This window comes from Anas acuta, chromosome 1 (genome assembly GCF_963932015.1).
Source record: "Anas acuta chromosome 1, bAnaAcu1.1, whole genome shotgun sequence".
In the NCBI taxonomy this organism is placed as follows: Eukaryota; Metazoa; Chordata; class Aves; order Anseriformes; family Anatidae; genus Anas; species Anas acuta.
The window spans coordinates 25,167,288-25,186,211 of NC_088979.1; the positions used below are offsets into that span (position 1 = coordinate 25,167,288).

Here is an 18,924-nt window from a genome sequence, read left to right on the forward strand (position 1 = left end):
CCCCTCGTAGCGCCAGGAATGAAGTCACCAGCGGGCAGCCGTGTCCCTGTCCTTTGTGAGGCAGGAGCGGCTCCTTGGCAACCGCTGCAGACCATCGAGCTGCCATGGAAACGGCAACGACGAATTTATAAAAACTCTGAAACAAAGCAACTGCGAAGGCAAACCGAAATAGGGTGGGTACACCCTGTGTCACTCCCTACAGAACTCCCGTTGTTAAAAAAAAAAATCATGGAAAGCTCTGAATTGTAGTAAAATTGGAGTCACTGACAGCTCTTGTTAATATGCAAGAAGCCCCTTGCTCCTCGTGGTTCCCGTTGGCAAATACACCTGAAGACTTACAGCACAGATGATAACGACCCCTTCCCATTTCAGGCAGAGGTTCCTCCTTTAGGGAAGAGGAAGGCTGAGGGGCAAAGGCAGGGAACGACTGCCTGGGGCTGTGCCCGGGACATGTGCTGGCTAGGTAAAACAAGTACCCACAAGGTGAGCACCAGAGCCCACCTGAGGAAAGGATGTTCATTCACACTTCTTATTCATTAGTATTAGGAGAAAGTATTTTACCTTCTTCAGTAGATAAAGAGACACCTGGGACAATCATCTCCTGAGAGCATTTCAGCTTCGTTTATGTTTTGAGTATGTCCATGTGGGGAGAGCACATGCAAGGAAATTTTTTTTTATTTTTTTTTTTTACCAGTGAATGGGGGGAAAAAGAATGCGCTGTGTTTCCCAAGAAATGAAGCCAAACCAAAGAACACACTGTCTTCAAAGAGAAAACTAACACATTCAACTGCCCAGCCAGGCCACGTAACTACTCAGTGTAACATACTCAAGAGAGAAGGAGGAGAGCACCTGGGTGCATCTGTGCGCAGCGGCAGAAGGGCAGATGCAGGCGCCCTGCTGACGGCGCAGCATGTGCTCTCCTCACGCCACATCAACCCCAGCTCCCTTCCAATCCTCCTCGACACTTCCACGGGTTATGGTTAGCCGGTAATTATTTTGGTACTGACTGGCCAGTCGGTACCTTCTGTGCTGTATCAGCAGCTGGCTACTGCCAAACAGTGCATCAGTGCGAGGATTTCTGCCTGTCTTACCTCTGCAGAAGGAATAGGGAGCTCGCAGCACTGAGGGTGTCAATCTGAGCCATAAAATCCCACGGAGTCGATGAAGCCACTCCTAAATTTCAGCTGCTCTTTCAGGTTGGACTTTAGTAGACCAATAGGTTCCAAATGTGTTGGACAAGGACTAAAATAAATCATTTCTGGCTTTATTTCCTTGGGAAACCAAACTGAAACTGAACAAATCAGTAAGTGTAAAAGAATATGTAATTTCTGCTCTGCTCTTGAGGCTTTCTACAAATCAGCAAAATTAGTCCTATAAATGTGTTCATCCACAGCTGCTCAATGAGCTGTGAAAACTGGTATTCTCACTGAAATTTGGTGATCATCACCAGGATTGTCAGGTGTGTGAAACTCACTGAAGCTAAAGGAAAGCAGCTGCTCCAGAGAAACTATGTATCAAACAGTTACTGTGAAAAGGAAAAAAAGTAAATATATAAATATATACACATCCCAGTTAGGCAATCATGAAAAGACCTTCAAGGTCATCAAACCCAACGATTCACCTAACACTAAGTCCCCTGCTAAGCCCTGTCCCTAAGCACCATGCCCACCTCTCTCTTAAATGCCCCCAGGGATGGGGATTTCCCCACCTCCCTGGGCAGCCTGTTCCAATACCTAACCACCCTTTCCACAAAGAAATTCTTCCTGATATCCAGTCTAAACCTCCTCCAGCATAATTCAGTGTTGTTGCCCCATTTCCATCTTCCAAGTTCTCTTAGCTTAATGCCTTACCTATGTACATCAACAAAAAAATCTGTACAAATTCCATCACTAGTGAAATAATTTCTGAACCATAGGGTGCTTGTGAGAAATTTCTCCAGTGCTTTACGTTACATACCAACAGCTTATTTCCCACCAGATTCTCACCCTACCCTCCACAGAAATGCTACTCCATACACCTTCTCCAGAGAGTTTAAAACATAAGCAGTGTTTATGGATTTATCCCCTACAGCTTCAAGGGTTGGCATACCAAATATTGTCTGTGAAGTTCTCTCTACTGCATAGATCCAGCAAAACTACAATAAATAACTTTTGAGTTAGCCTTTGGGATCTAAAACCTTGGGATATGCTTATGAGTACAGCGATATAGTAGGGAATATACCTAGGGATATAAAAGAAGTTAAGTATTTGACTCCTGTTAACTGGACACCAGACAACAGCTGTGAATGCAGACCTGATGTGCTATAGCTAGGTATTTTTTTCCTCTATTTCTACCTCAAAATTGTTTATATACTTCAAGTATTCGGATGCCTTGGAAGAATTAGAGCTGTTGTCACCTTAGTCAAAAAAGGTGGGTGGCACACATTCTTGCCTCCTTACAGACTGTATGCCCAAGTGCAAGTAGTTTTTATTAGCACGTCAGCTGTTCTGTCACTTCACCAAAGTACATCACTGCACATCTCCCATTTTCAAGACACACTCTGCACCAGGCAGTCACAATTCCCCTCTGCTGAAAACCTGGTTTATTCACGGATCTTGTTCAATTTCTTATGATCTCAGGAAGTCAGACAAGAAATCTCCACCATCTGGCTATCTCTGACAGCATTATACTTTAAAGATATTTCCAAAACATTGAGCAACAAATTCATTCTTTACTGTTTGCAAGATTTCAGTTTACCCACAGGTATTCAGCCTCAAGAGGAAAACTAACTCCAATTTGCCATCAAACTATCAACTCATTGGAACAAGGTAGCTAAAGATGTACATTAAAATTAGATTATGCACTTTAGTGCTTATTTTTAACAGTTCTTTCACTGCTAATCCTAAAACATTCCTTGGATGAAGGATCTTTGGGCATTCTGACACACAAGCAACAAACATTTCCCCCAACACCTCTGAAAGCGACTTCTGCATTTTTTATTTTTTAATATAAAAGCAACAAACTTCAACAGATCAAAAGCAGCACCATTAAAACGACTCTATTAATGATAAGTTTTTCCATAGCCTGAGAAGATTTTTACAAATATTTTGAAGCAAGTGGCAGACTGTTTGCATATAAACGTGATGGAGAAATAACAGAATAATCCCCCTAACTTCCTAGTAACGTTTGCCTCCTCCCCAACCTTTACTACAGTTTCCTTTACTACTCATAAGAAGGGAGAAACTAGAAGTACAGTTTGCCCAGCTGTTGTGCCATGTTGGTAAATAGCTTTAGCCTTGACAAAAGAAGAGAGTCTTCAGAGAGTCTGAAGTCTTATGAATGAGAGCACTGCAAGAGAGAGGAAGGAAAGAAAAGATACAGAAAAACCCACAACTTTGGTTAATTTAGTTCATTACTGGCTCTGTCATACCACTACAAACTTGTTAGCATTAGCTAGTTGACTCAGAATGCTATTATTCATGGCACTTATATCTATTCTGAGAAAGGAAGACTGAGGATATGAAGCCTACAGAAAAGGATTTCAAAGTCATACAGAAAAGAGCTAACTGAAAGGAAGAAAAATCCATATTATGGTTCTGTCACTGAACAAATCAAAGTCAGGCTACTAAGCCCTTCATCTGGTAATTTTTTGTTGTTGCTGTTACAAAAGCCTTCATTTAGCTTCAGCTAAGGCTTTGCCAACTTAACTCTTGAGAATTGTCTACAACTGACATTTTTTTCAGACCCTCATAAATCTAGCATAAATACTTGGATACATCATAAATTGTGTAGATAGTGGAAGACTGTAAATTACTTGTTACATCTTGGAAATGGAGGCACATCTACTTTCCCAGGAGCTGGTCACACATCGTCAGTGAGCCTTTGTTCCCTCAGAACAGAGAAACAAATACACTGCTATTAATTTGGGATAGAGAAAAGCAAAACCACACTCCATCTAGGTTCTTTTTAGGGAGAAACTCTGGAGCTGGAAGGCTGCCTGTCACATCAGAATTGCAGGATGATGTTCAGTTTGCTACTTGGAAATGTTAAATATATATATATATTTATATACAGACATACATGCACATGTATATTATATATATATTCACACAGTCTGATGACTGCATAACTTCATAATATTCCTGTTTCAGTGCAGCAGCAGGATGAAATGACTCAGTTTGAAACTAAAGGGCAAGGGAGAGCTTTCCCTGCCCAGGGGAGGAACTGGTTGGAAGAGCTATTGGAGGCACTGGTGAAAAGCTTCAATCAGTACAGCCACCATACAACTCATTTTGCAGATCATGAGCTTCTTATTTCAGTAACTCTCCTGATTATTTGCTTATAAGAGAGGAAGTGCTGTTAAAGCTTTTCTCTTCCTATGGAGGAACCATATGACATTCAATTATTCCTCTCTCCCTCCTTCTGTAACATTTAGGACAGCAGTTCCTACTGTACGCTGTGAGAGATGTCTGGCATTCACTTGGACTCAGCACAAGAGAAACCAGAGCTTCATCTCCTTTTCTAGGACAGCCCTCCTCCACCTGCAGGTAGGAGGGTTCATTTTTACAGGGATGCCACATTTAAAAGCTATTCCCCTGAAGTGCCACTGACAGAGAAAGGGAAAGTCTCCTCCTTTTATTGTCCTTACATCCCTCATCTCCCAAACGACCAAAGAATAAAAAATTGTCAGCTAGATTCTAGGACTCCACATTTACATACTGCTAAAATAGGCTTAAATAAAGCAGCAATGTAATTTGGGCTGAAAACGTTTTTCAAGAAGGTGCTATTCCTACAGATACTATTAATCTATAATGACTCCAATGCATCTTCATCTACTTGCTCCCTTGGTCCCAATTTCGAAACCTACTAATTGTTTTAAAATTGATGTTGAGCTTCATGGCATTACTTCTTGCTCATGTCTTAATAAAGCTGTCTGAATTAAAAAAAAAAAAAAAAAAAGACATTCAAGTGAATAGCTTTTTATTGAAAGCCAGAAGTAATTTGGCAAATGTATTCCATTTTGACAAATATTTCAACTGAAAATATCAGCCATTTCATTAATTGCTGGAACACATATGCACAGCTATAAAAGGTTTTCTTTCTTTTTGGTCCTGTGTTAACGGAGCCCCAGTGGGAATTGACCAAGATGGTTGGCATGTCCATGCTACCGAATGCTCGTCTTAAGATTTCATTTCTAAATTTAAGCCTAAAAGTCCAAGTGCCAATTTTCCTGGTTCTCAGACTGTTTCACCCACTTCGATACTCTGTGCCCCTCAATCTTTGCTCACCATGCTGGGAACAATCAACACTAATAGTAGCATAATGGTCTTCACATAACTAAGGTACACAGATTTTAGCTTTCCTATGTCTGATGTATAAAGCAGATAGATCTCAGCAACTGCATTCACAAAAATCCTTATCAACAGAACAACTCTAAACACTCCTTAATTTTAAGGTCCCATTTCCCTACATACCTGCATTTTTCCATCATGTCATAGCAATGAAATGTTCAGCATTTCTTTTGTTAAAAACCTTCACATACCATGTGTACTGCACTCTCATCTGGTTTCTGTTCCTCCATTTCTGATAGGCCATTTGATTATTCTTTCCTATATTAACTACTTGATTTTTGCCTTATTACATTTTACACTGATTGCACTCCTTGTTCCCAATTCATCAAGATCATACTCTATTTAAAATAGATTCCTCCAGAGTATTTGAAATGCTCCTCAACCTGCCCCAGAACAGATATGTTCTGGTTTAAAAACTGAAACGTCTAAACATTTTTTTTTCCTAAAAGCTTATAAGCTTTCTCCTTTTTCAGGAATATTTAGGAAACTGAATGCACTGGTGCAGAGGAGGTAGTTTTAATGGAAGTGTACTAGCATTTTAGATGGCAACATTTACCACCTGAGTAAAACAACAGAACAGGAAAGAGTGCCTTTTTGTACTCCAGGTGCACCTACCCCAGACCCAACTTCTTGAGTGTAAACTTTACTACCACCATCATGCTCCCAATGCTGCACTGACCCTGTTCATGTAGCTACAGCAAGAAGTGCACAAAAAAAATAATTATATCCGAATCAACAATGTCATATATGGACTTTTTCATAATCATGAGCTTCTGTATTTTAACCTTTTAATTTTTAAGACAGAATTGTTGCATGCACGAATTCATTCTCATGTGAACAGAGCATTCAGCACTATCAGTGTCCATTGTGCCAGGACCATTTCCCACCACACATGCATGTTGTACTCACCTCCTTCGCAGTTATTTCCTCTCCAAAGCGCACATAAGTGTCCCACTATGTGAGGAACTATATATTGCATTACCTATGACTCAGGTTGTTAGTACGATAAGGGTATAAGATCCAAGCAATGATTTCATACAGGTAGAAACAGCAGATTGTACGAAGTAAGATGTACAAACAGAACCAAAGAGATGGATTACAGCATATAAGTGTTGCATTCAGGAGACCATTTATCACACACTAAAAAATATATATATATATATATATATATAGAAACTGCTGTTTGACAGAATTTACTAGATTTCACATCAAGAGGAGTTCTAAATAGAAACAAAAAAAGAGGTAATACTGAAATACACAGGAAGTATATAAACGAGCAATTAAAATCTCAAAGAAAATGAAGGGGAAAACCCACAGAAACAAATGATTCAGAGGCAGATAAGAAATAAGAAAGACAGGCTACATGATCCAGGAGGATAATTCAAGGACAACTAGAATAAAGGAAGTGTCAAAAGGTTTAGCTTTTGGACGCATGCTATATAGTAGCAGCTGCAGTCTGCCATTCAAATTAATGCAAAACAGAAACATAAACTGGCTGCAAGGGAAGGCAGGTGAAGTATTTTAAACAGCAAACATTCTTCTGTTTAGAAAGTCAGCGCACGCACTTAAGGTTTAAAAAGTGGTGAAGAAGCTTATATCTAAGGCATCCTACCTCAGCTATTCCACAAGATGCACCCCATCTTCCCCTACTGTCTGGCAGCTCTAAGAAAAATCATGGCTTAAACCAAGCCAAAAAGATGCTTAAAAACAGTTCAAACTCAGATTTCACTCTCCATTCACCCAGTGAGCAAATGTCTCTTACAGTTTTAAGCCATTAAAGCTCCGAGTTTTACATAAAAGAAGTTTCTGAGATCCAACATCTAATGGAAAACCAAATCCACCAGACCAGAACAACTGATGCAGGAGAGGCAATCAGCTCCAACTACTTGAGCTTTACTTTCAATAACCTGCAACCCTGACTTCAAAGCCCTATAATGCTTTGCTGGTTCCACTATGAGCATACTACAATATTCTGTCTTGCTTCCTAAAGTTAAGCTTACTTATCTCTGATAATTCCAAACCCAGCTGTTCTCATTTTTATCTATGTGTGAAGTACCGTAACTCTGCACTGCATGCCTCAAGTCCCCAAAGACTTCTTGCTCTTCCATCTGCGACTTCGAGAGTTCAATCTTCAATCCTATTGAAGAATCTTGATTCCCTCCTCAGCAGCATTCTCAAGCCAAACGCCTCCTTGAAGCAGGTGTTCTGACCTACTTCTAAAGTTTATGAGGGGAGAAAAGCAATGGAAAGTTTTGACTAGAAGTTGAGAACAAACTTCACGTGGTACACACCTTTCAAGTCCTGTTACATACCATTAACCCATGACAGGAAAACAGTCTCACAAGAGGCTAACTTATTTATAGAAGCTTAAGCCCTCTTCAGAGAACTACTGTCTGCGTTCAGTACAATGGAAATATTTTAACCTACTGGTAATTGTATTAGTTCCTAAATCTGATTGAGTCTGGACATTCTGCCCCCATGAACTGGCACACAGTAGCAGGGACATAGATTCAGACGAGATTACTGCAATACTTCCTACGAGATTGAACAAATTGGTTTCAAGCTTAAAGGGGACTGGACGTAGAAAAAGGCAGAATACATTGTCCTTCACTGATTTTATAGTACTTAAAGGATGTTCAGGGACAAGAACAGTAAGTCTCAGTCCCATTTCTACTAGAATTCACCCCAGAATCCTGAGACACAAATAAAGAGAACAAAACATAACAGTATCTCAAACTTCTACACACTGCAGGTTTGTTTAGGAGAGGTCTGGATTCATCTTCTTTAATCCGATGAGCACCTGAGAGGTCAGTCAGTGCCCAGGACTCACTCTGTACACAAAAAGAACTGTACGAAGCAATTTCAAATAAATATGTGGAGTATCTGAAGAGATTTATGTCTCTTCCCATTTGCTATAGGAGACAGCAAAGTGCATGGCTTAAGAAGCTGGAAAATATTGAAAACAAGATGCTTCACAGCTGACAAGTTTATGAACCCAGTTTCTAAAGTGAAAAGCTCAACTAGAAAAACAAGGCACGAAGTTGGGCCATCTGTCACTGCCATTCCTTGCACCATCCATAATTCTAAGATTGTTTTGCCAGTATCAATTACACCATTTACAAAGTGATCATCTGCAGAATTTCCTTTTACACAACAGCTTGGCGAAATGGTGAAGAGAAATGTAAATGGAAAGAAATAAGTAAACAAAGATGCATTTCTACAAAGCCTTAGGTAGCTGTTCAAACTTGAGTATGACTGCAAGGAGTTATCAGCCTTAAGTTTTCGTAACTCAACATTGTCAAAAGACAGACTGCCAAGATTTTCCAAGTATTGGTGCAAAAAGGAAAGACCCGACAATCAGAATTACTCTAAAATGCCTAGACTAACAAGCAAATACATAGATACTAATTAGCTGCATAGAGTATTAAAATTTCTCCTATAGGACAAGTCAATTTCTGTGGAAAGAAACAGGTGCTACAAAAAAAAAAAAAAAAAAGAAGAAAACTTTCTTTTGATGCTTTTTAAAATGCAGTTAAGAGACTGAAATTTCTTGATCCTCTTGTAACAACTAGTTTCAGAAGGAACAGAAAGAACCCAGTATATCCAAGATGTTACCCCTTTTTACAGTCTTAGTACATCCTACCACTACAGAGAAAGAAAAAAGAAAACACCACACTTATCTACGCCAATGAAAAAACACTGCTAACAACAGCCACCACAGGGAGCAAAAATAAAACCATTCCAGTGAACACAACATTTGGAAAACGCACACTGTAAAGTCTTCAAACCACCGAGTTCAGCTCGTTCAGTTAATGTCATGAAACACAGCATCCTAATAGGACTGGTGAGCAGAACAAAGTTTAGGAAGACCACTATTTCAAAGCATTACCAGACAGATTTCAGCTGCTGACAGAACATAAAACTGCTCCTAAGGACTGCGTGTTACTGGGCAGTAGTAACTTTTTGGTCACCACCAATAAACTCACTCCTGTCACAAAATATTCAGAGAAATTTTAAGTCCTTTTCAAGGTCTTCTTTCACTAAAACAAAGAAAAAAGCAAAACCCCAAAATAAAAGAACAACCCAAAAAAAAACAAAACAAAAAAACAGAAAACACACATGAAACCACCACCACCAAAAACATACAGTTGGAGATAGCTTCTGTTTGCTTTTCCCCTACCCCTCACCAGTCTGCAAGACACACATCAGAATTTAACTTGATAAGAAGCTCTTCTCAGTTGTTTTGCACACTTTAAGAAAGGAAGCAAAGTCCAGATGTGTAGAAAAAGGACACTTTGTCTAGTCATTCAGAACTTTGGGTTACTAGATTATCTCCTTCGTGCTATAGTACCCTTCCTTACACATGCAACATGATCCTCCACTTCTGAGGAATCAAAAACGACTCTTCCAGATGACCCTTACACAAACTCTCTAATAGCTGGATGCCTTTAAAGGACAGTAAGGTCAACTTCTGTGATGTTTATAGCATACTGAAGCAGATATGCAAGCTTTCAGTCTTCTTCATTCAGTAACAGTTTCCCTCCTGCATGGCATGAAAGCCAACCTAAAGGCTGTGGAAGATGGAATTTTCTCCTAATTTTCAGAGTAAGCCTACAATTCATACGAGATGCCAGTCAGCAACCCTGGAAACTTCCATTGTGAGAGGGCTTTTAGAGACTGAGCAACACAGTTGTCAGTCTCAGTTTAATAGGAATCAAAACTAGACAAATGAACGCACGCACTGTTTTCAGTTAGGAATGTGCTTCTGTTCACTCCTTTACAGAAGGTTTTATCTGGATAACAATTAAAACTGTTAGTCAATGTCGTAATGGGACATCAAAACAGCCTGCTCAGAGTCACGAGGGCTCAAGGACCTGTAACAGCTCTCCTTTAACACCAGGATTAACTTCAGTTGCCAGCAAATTGTTTATCCGTTCCATGTCTTTGGCATATTTTGAACCAGATTTTGATACTTCCTTATTAAAGTCCATTTTACAAAGCAACTCTACCTTTCTCAATAGGTATCACGGGAATCTTACAAGACCCCCGGAGGTTACCACCACCTGTTGAGATGGGTAATTTTCATCACTGATTTTTGCTTTCATTTTTCAGTCCATCAAGTCTGCAAGAAGCATCTGCGGGCCTCTTTCCCTAGCGTTGAGGAAGAAATAGCATTGAGGAAGAAATAGCCGTCGTTCTTGTCCTTCCCCCAAAACTCAGTTTCAAAAGGCCGAAGCCAGGAATGACTCATCTTCCTGAGAAGGAGAAAAGTTGTTGATTAAGTACACTGCAGGCAGGAAGGAGGGAAAGTGAGTTGCAATAAAAGCTTGAGAGACTCTCTTTGCTCTTGGAAAGCATCTCTCACGGTAGTCCATCAGCATCTCCCTCATAGTGCCCTAAATGTCACATCTAAGATTAGGCAGCTTAGATATTTTCCAGGGTATAAAGGGATTCTCGTATAAACACATGTGAAGGAGCAGGTTGTACTGTGTAAGCACATTGGGTTTCAGCTCCCCACCTGGAACATGCCCGGTGGTGGTACAATACCGAAGTACCACTTCAAAAACATACAGACAAGTTTCCCTAGCTGTTGCTTCCCTGATAAAATGTTTGTGTGATCTGCAGAAGCCATCTTTCTTAATATTCTTCTCCAAGTAATCAGTATCTGCACAGCTACACCTCACAGAGAACTCAGCATGGTTCTCCAGTCAATCAACACCGCCCCGTGCCTGCGGCTGGCAGGGAGCTGCGATGCCTCCAGTAAAAGCCACAGGTTGCAGTTACTGTGCTCAAGAGGGGTCATACAGCAGATAAAACAGCACTTGTTGTCCACATCTTTCAACACAGGAGTAATTTCACATTGCATGCATCTCAAGTGAATTGTAACTACAGCCGAAGAATAAGTAAAAATAACATGCACAACCTATCACCCTTAAGATTAAATGCCTATTCTGTAACAGGAATGGAACTGATTACAAATGCTGATGTGAATTAGAATTAGAGCACATACAAAACAAATCATTTGCTACACGTAAGTATTATTTTCTTTAATGCTCATTTTGTCTAGATGGTTCTGAAAAATAAGGTACCCAAACGTTAAGTAGAGAACATTTTTCCATGCCTGATACCTACCTTGCTTTTCTGTATCAAGGACAATTTGGCCAAGAATTTAGTGTAACGCAGGCATGATTACCAAACATTTTCCACTTGTTAAGAAAAAAAACAATAAAAAAGGGCGTGCTTAGTTTAGGTGTAGATGCAAACAGCTGTTTTTTCTTGAGAGTTCATTTACTTAAAGCATCAGTGCTAATTCTTCATTAAAAACTAAAATATAGGCGCCTTTGCAGACAGAACTCTAAAGGAAATAGTTTCCAAACTTAACGACTCACTCTTCCAGCAGGGTTCCAATAAAAAACAAAACCAACATATTCTACTCCATGAGGAAGCTTCAAGCATTCCAGCAATGTAAATCTCCCTTTTCTTGAAGTCACAATTCTTTACATAAACTATTTAATGGCTTGTAACAAGGCTATTAAGGGACTCACTTCCCATTTCACACTATGCTTCTCACACACTTCTACGAAGTACGTCCTCAAGTTCCAGTAGATGTATTTCATATTTGTAAAATTAATGCTATTTGAAAGAACGTACTCCAAAATAAAAATTAATCACATCATGATTTTTATTCCGGTATTTCTGCCACTGACCACTTGTCTGTCTGGAGTCAAATCCACTGCATAATAAACAAACTGACAAATAATTTGCATAACTGCATGTAGTTAAGCTACACTAACCACCTGTTCAAATAAGCAGGTCCCATTGTACTGCAGATGTTTGTTATTCCAAAAGCAAATGGGGAATGTACAAGGTGATAGAGCACTTTTGTCCAAACACCAGTCTTAGGCTAAATACTCAGACTGCAAATACCTCATACAAATACACACACTACAACACTCAAAAAAAGGCACAATTTCAAATGGCAATTATGTTTGACCTTCATTAATATTCTCCCATTTTATTCCTCGGTTTTGTTCTAGAAGTGCATCATTATACAGACACCAGAGAACTGAGCTTGCAACACAGCAGCATGGCTCTATCTCCAAGGGCAGCTTGTATCCTTGACATCTGCATTGTCCTAACATGCTTTCTTTTTACAAAACTGTATCTTAATGCACATTAAACTAAAAATGGTATCTTCTGCTAAGGGACGATTAAAAACCAAACTGTCATGATACAACCATGTGAAAGCAAGGCACATTTTAGCTAGAAGAAAGTGTTTGTTCCTTGCACAAGTACATGAGAATATTAAAAGGCATTTTAAGTGTTGACTTAATGGACTTAAACTGCCTTTTAATCTAAAATATAATACAGTAAGAGTAGTCTCATGATCTGAATTCCTACAGGCAGTCATTGAACCTACTCATTCTATTTTGGTTTTCCTTACACAGCAAAACTGATAAGGAAAAAACTTCTAGACCTTCACCTGGATAGTTTTAAGTATGTCCATGAAAATGTGCATGCGCTATTCTAGACAGTGTGAAACCCATCCTTCTCTGAGGAACCATTAATAATTTATCTGAGAGGATGTGCTAAAGGCTGGCCACCAATGTCCTACATGATCAGATGACAGTTGTATCTTGTGCCCCTTTTGTGCAAATTAAATTTCTTTCTAAAAGGCTCAGAAACCTTGAAGTCAAAATACAGAGTCTGACCTGCGCTATAAGGAAATGCAAATAAATGATTAACCATCCCTTTTTAATTTAATATTTTAAACAATACTAGATTAAATGCATGAAATCCAAAGCAAACTTCTACCTAATACTGGAAAACATCAAGTTTCAGACCCTGAACTGCCACTGACCCTGTGAGACAAGATCAGTTAAGGTTGTTTTTTTCCTTCCCCTGCTACTTCAGTATTAAACATGGAAAGGGTTACCCCAGCACACCTTGTGGATCAAGCTCCTCCATTCTCAGGAACACCAACAAGGCATGAAGTGTAACAAAAATGAGTAATTCTCCAAAATCAAGGAGGTTTGGAGGCTCTAAGATGGGGAAAACATCTGGATGGCACAGAACTTTCTTCCTACCAAGGTACATAAACAACTTTCTTACTCAATTACTCAAATTAGCATCAATACAGGACAACTGCCCAACTTGGGTAGCAGTTCAGACTCTGACCCCTACAACTTTCTTCTAAGGGGTATGAGGCATCTTATGCTAGTACCCAACAATTGCATGCACACTTCAGGGCTCACCTGCACTGACGATATATGGGACTCATGGCAATTTTTGCCATGGATGGGCAATTCCTGTGTTGGCCCCAAAAAAACTCCCAAGAGAAGATGATACAGAATAGCCTGTCTTCCAGGTTATGTTCTCAATAAATAATCCTAGGAAGGCTTTACCCTCTTATCCTTTCAGTAAATTATTTTCTTGCTCAGAGCTTTAAGATTTTATTGCTTTTTAAGTTAGCGATGAAAGATTTAATCACAGATTTGTTAGATTTAAGCACTCAACCCAGGGTCTTCCAGAACCTTCTTGGCTCCAACAAGAGCTGCAGGAGAAGTTCCCGACTGTGAATGCTACTGGAAAAATTCTGGATTTACCACAGATTTCCTCCCAGTAATCATTCACAGCTTGAGTTTAGCAATAAAGAAATCCACCACCGTGGCCCCAACACCATCTGGGAGATCAGGCTTTTGGCAGAGAGAAATGGAGCAGCAATCGCCTGGCGGCGCAGGAAATCAATGGCTCCCCCGAGCACAGATCATCGATTTCCCTTTCTGCCAGCAGAGTCGCTTTGCACGCTCAGCGACAAGTCTCCCTTATCCCAGTAGGGCACACGCACTTTCCTCCAGATCCTTCCCTTACCTATAGGGCAGACAGCTATGCAACTTCAGCTGAACAAAAAGGGAAGGAGGGAGTAAGTGCCCAGACACCCATCTCCCAGGAGAGCCTTTACACAAAAAGGTTTCAGGCTGCGAGCTTCAGGCTGTGAGGTGGATAACAAATGCCCCAGCATGCTACTGACTGAAACTCATCTCAAATCCCAGGACTTGAGAAAGAATCCAACTTTGACAACATGTGGGTCAGGAAAACCTAATCTTCCCTTCCTGCCCAGTAATAAGGCAGTACTATTTTTGCCAGTAATTAGTGCTCCAAAACAGGTGTAAAGGTGTTATTTCATTTTAAGCACAACCATATAGGGGACTTTGGAACACGTGACAACCACGTCACCAAAAAATAAGTGAGCACAGGAAACAACAGGTCACATCGACACCCTTCCATGCTGCGTTTCTTCATAACTAAACCACAGGTTTACTTACACAGCCCAGAGAACCTCCCAGTACAACCCAGTTGATGTATCCTTTTTACTGAGAGATTTTACAGGAGAGATGCTGAGAACTGGAATATTCACTCAAAATCTCCTGCCAAGGTCATAGCAGAAACCACCCCTGATCTCTGCAGTAAAATGCCAATCCCTCCTCAAATTTACTCGCCTTGCTGCTCCCTGGAGCACAAAGCAAGGTAAGGACAGGAATAGAGATTCCCCAGACACACACTTTACCTTTGCTGCAAGCAAAATGAACTCCATGTGCACGCTTTTGCCCCAGGTCCAAGTTCCCAATGAAGTCACAGTAATGGGGACATGAAAAGCATGCATGCAGTAACCAGGAACTGAACAACTGTCTGTGACTGGTGTCAGAGGTTACCGACATACAACGGCAGATGGAAGGGACTTCTGGTCAATCCAGACTTGGCCCTGATTTGAACCAGTGCTCTGAATAAGCAGCTTGTCCAGGAACCAGCCATCTCTCAGATCAGAGGGTAGTGCTGTAATTATTTTCAGAGCTATGCCCACACATTAACCCCAGCAACTGCAGACACGTTGGGCTCACCACTGGATCAGACTGACAGTATTTACCTGTATCATGCATATTTTGCAGCCATCTGCTGAAAGCTAGGCTCAAAGATTCACAGAAATCTGTAAGAGAGTTATAATACACTAGAAATATCTTAGCCTCTAGCAGCTTCTCAGGGAGACCACTAACTCATGTCTCTGCCCACATTTTACACCTTCAGTTTAACAGGTTACATTTGTAAGTGCAAGTATCTGCTGTATTTCTCTAGAGTCACCATTGCTCCAAATCAATTCAGGTCATGCTGAAATTAGTTTTGCCCTTCATCAGGTTAACTGCTTCTCCAGTTTTGCTATAATTAATACATGTCCGCAGATAAATTACAAACAAAGTGAAAGACATAAAAGAAGTAGGATTAAAGTGTAAAATTTTTCCTTGTCCCTTCATCCCCGAATTAAACAAGAAGCCTCTCAAAATCTCACCATACAAATTTAATCAGTGATGACCAATTAATCAGTTACCAAAAAGAGACACTGCTTAAAGGTATTTCATAGAAAAAATAACCTACAAGAGACTCCTCAATAAATATGAGCAGTGCAGTTAACCCAACCTGTTTTCCTGTGAAAGAGAAAAAAGTTCATGTTTTCTAAGCTTTTCACCTTTCTCCTGGTCCATCCTAGCTGCAGTAAGACTCAATTTGGCCATTGTGGACTGCAGTAGGCCAGCATTTAGCATGGTGGAGTGTGTGTCGTCATGGTTTGTTTTTACAGTTTATGGAAAGGCAAGTATAATGAATCAAAACTGCTGCAAGAAAGAGCTGGAACAAGTTAAGAGAACAAACTTCTTTGAGACAACATTCTTCATTCTAGGTTTCTGGCATGCATAGCCAAAACTCCATCATATTCTTTACTGACAGATTTAGAGCTATTATTTATTACAAATAGGATCATTGAGGCAAAGTAGTATTTCATGGTATGTTCTTGAACTGATCAGAAATCTTACACAATGAACACTGGAAGACTTGGTTCTATGTTCTAGGGAAAAGTAATTTTCTACTGATTTACTATTATTTTCCTCTGGGAAAACTACCTTTTCTTTATGCTGAGAATGATTATAATAAAAATTCTTACCTGTTTTCCATCTAGTGTGTACAAGCGTTTGACCACCCCTGAATCCAGCTTGATGGCATCAGTTATATCAGTAAGAACCTGTTCAAATGAATGTGCTGTCTTCTTGTTAAGCAGAATCCGGACTGCCTTCCGTGGTTTCACTCCACTCCTGATGATAGTGACTAGTTTAGGCCTAATGAAATCCTTATTTTCTTTTGCATCTGGAGTACCTCCTTTAGCAGTGGCAAGAGACGGCACTGAGCGAGAAGTAGAGGTTGTCTTAACATTCACTGACCAGTTTGGGTTTACATTCTTCGTGTACTCCAGTTTCTTGAAGGGTTCTATTGAACCACATACATAGCTTTCCCCTGCAGAAACAGAAGTGCGAGAGCAGCAAGTCAGATTGGAGGGGAGGAAAAAAAAAAAAAGGAAAAAAGAAAATTCAAATCATTGTCAATTATTATTCTTACTACTCTTGATCTATAGTACATAACACGTTGATATCTTCCCTTCTTTTATATCTTTTAAAGATCACTCATCAGCTACGCATCAAGCAAAGGCAATGCTGTGATGAATTGCTTGAAAGCAACAGTTTTCTTTTCAGAAAGCACCATCACAAGTGGGGACTGCTACTGTCAGTAAGCAGTGTTCACATTAATCATTTGTCCAGACCTAGGGCATTATCACGGTAGTCCACCAGCCTTCACACTTAAGTGGCCCGTTCTTCACAAAAGAGCAGGCCCCAAACACTTCAGAGGAAATAGTATGAACTGTTATCAAAAACTATAGGTTACAAATTACTTTCAATAAAAGGTGGGTGAAAATGCCAGAGGAAATTTGTTAACATTTGATTATTTAAAGCTTTAAGTAACATAAAACCAGGATATAGTGACGTTTCTTGCCTGTACCTATTATTCTATTGACTCAACGTATTATATGGAGGGAAAATGAAGGCAAAGAACAGTAATTACAGAGCTCTCCTCCCACCATAGTTGGGACCATGGTTTAAAGAAAATGACAGTTTAATGAAAAAAGTTGATTATAGTTCAGATTTCTATTGGAACACTATCTACAATGAACTATTTCCAGAATTACCACACCCACATTTTCTGGCTAGGTTAGAGCTCCCCAGCAGTAACACCAGCATATCCCTATTCCTTAATCCATTCCAGCTGCAGGCTGGTGTGACAAAGGCACCCACTTGTGTGCTCCCAACCTCTCCCTTGTGCTTGGCTGAGTGACCACGCTGCCAGTTGCAGGGGGTAGGTTGGACCAGCTTGTTCATCTGATGGAACATGAAGACAACACTAATGCTTTAGCAAGCTGATCCAGCTCTCCCTCTGGCTGCAAGAAAAGAAAAAAGATGGAAAAAAACCACCACATGAGATCCAGCAGGACCACACCTTCTGGCAGAGTGCAGTTAAACTGGATTACAAGTAATGTAAAATCCTATCTGACTAACACCACAAAAACATTTGAGATGTTTCAAGTCTTCAGGGTTCAATAGTTCAGTAGGGACCTTTATATTAGCAGTTTACCCCAAGGTATTAAGATAAAAACAGAACAAAATGCAGTAATGTACCTCCTAGTCAAAAACAGCACACAAGAACCAAATCCCCTGAACACTAGAAAACAGACTTTCCTAGTGATCCCTACCATAAGCAAGGAGTATTCATGTTTTAATGATTATAAAGTTTTTTGTTTTTTGTTTTTTTTCTAGACACACTAAGATTCCAGGGCCATTCAACCCCACAGACAATACAGCACACAAGAACACAAGGAATGCTGGCAGATGCACAAAGTTCCCACAGCTAGAACTGGAGGGGAAGATGAAGGGGAACCCACTGGGGCACAAGGTCCCAGGATGCAAGAGAGGTTCAGGTCTTGTACTAGCAGAGCTGGCATGATGCTCCACAGGGGAGATAATAAAGACAGGAGGATGCTGTAAAGATCAACAAATGATCTTGAGAACAGATGTTGTAAAGACTAGAAAGCCAGCAGAAGGACACCAGGAGTGTACCAAAGAATTCGGAGCCACACGTGAAGATGGACCACTGAGCAGAAAAGATAAGTGCAATGACAACACAAGATCAAGCAAGTATCACAGGAAGATTTTTGTTTGGTTTTTCTTTTAACATTCTTTTGAAGCTGAACACAAAATGCAGAACGGGAGATGAAGTAACACATTCCAATGTCTGATAGTCACTGGAATTTCAAGTTCATCTGCACTTTGCAGCAACTTCTTAAGTGGTAAGAAAGGAATCTAAGACTGAATGCTTACACCAACCTTAAGAGAGAGAAAGGTAAACTCTTACTGAGAGAGAGAGAGAGGGGGCACTCACTATATATCTGGTAACAACAGAAAAAGGCTTAGCAGCAGGAATGACCCAGGAGTGAACAAACAAGACATGTTCTCTTTTATCTAAGCCCTGTTCCAGTATTTGTTGCACTAGCTACTCAGTTACAGCAAGGTCAGAACGCACCCACAACATGTTTTATTAAAATTAACGAATTTTAAAGATAACATTAATAAGGTTTTATAGAAAGGAAAAAAGTAAAAAGATCCTGCTATGAATAGGACCACCCTCAATACCATAGTAACTGTTGTATAAAATACAATTATTT

The 18,924-nt window shown here is 40.0% G+C and overlaps 1 protein-coding gene across 5 annotated transcripts in view; it reads right to left on the bottom strand.

Moving 5' to 3' along the window:
- The window catches only part of DCLK1 (doublecortin like kinase 1), a 235,601-nt gene that overhangs the window by 204,695 nt on the left and 11,982 nt on the right, over window positions 1-18,924 (bottom strand). For all 5 annotated transcript variants that reach the window (XM_068673052.1, XM_068673061.1, XM_068673079.1 and 2 more), the window contains exon 3: window positions 16,321-16,667. In XM_068673052.1, the coding sequence (XP_068529153.1) occupies window positions 16,321-16,667 (347 nt within the window). The remainder of the gene's footprint in view (window positions 1-16,320; window positions 16,668-18,924) is intronic.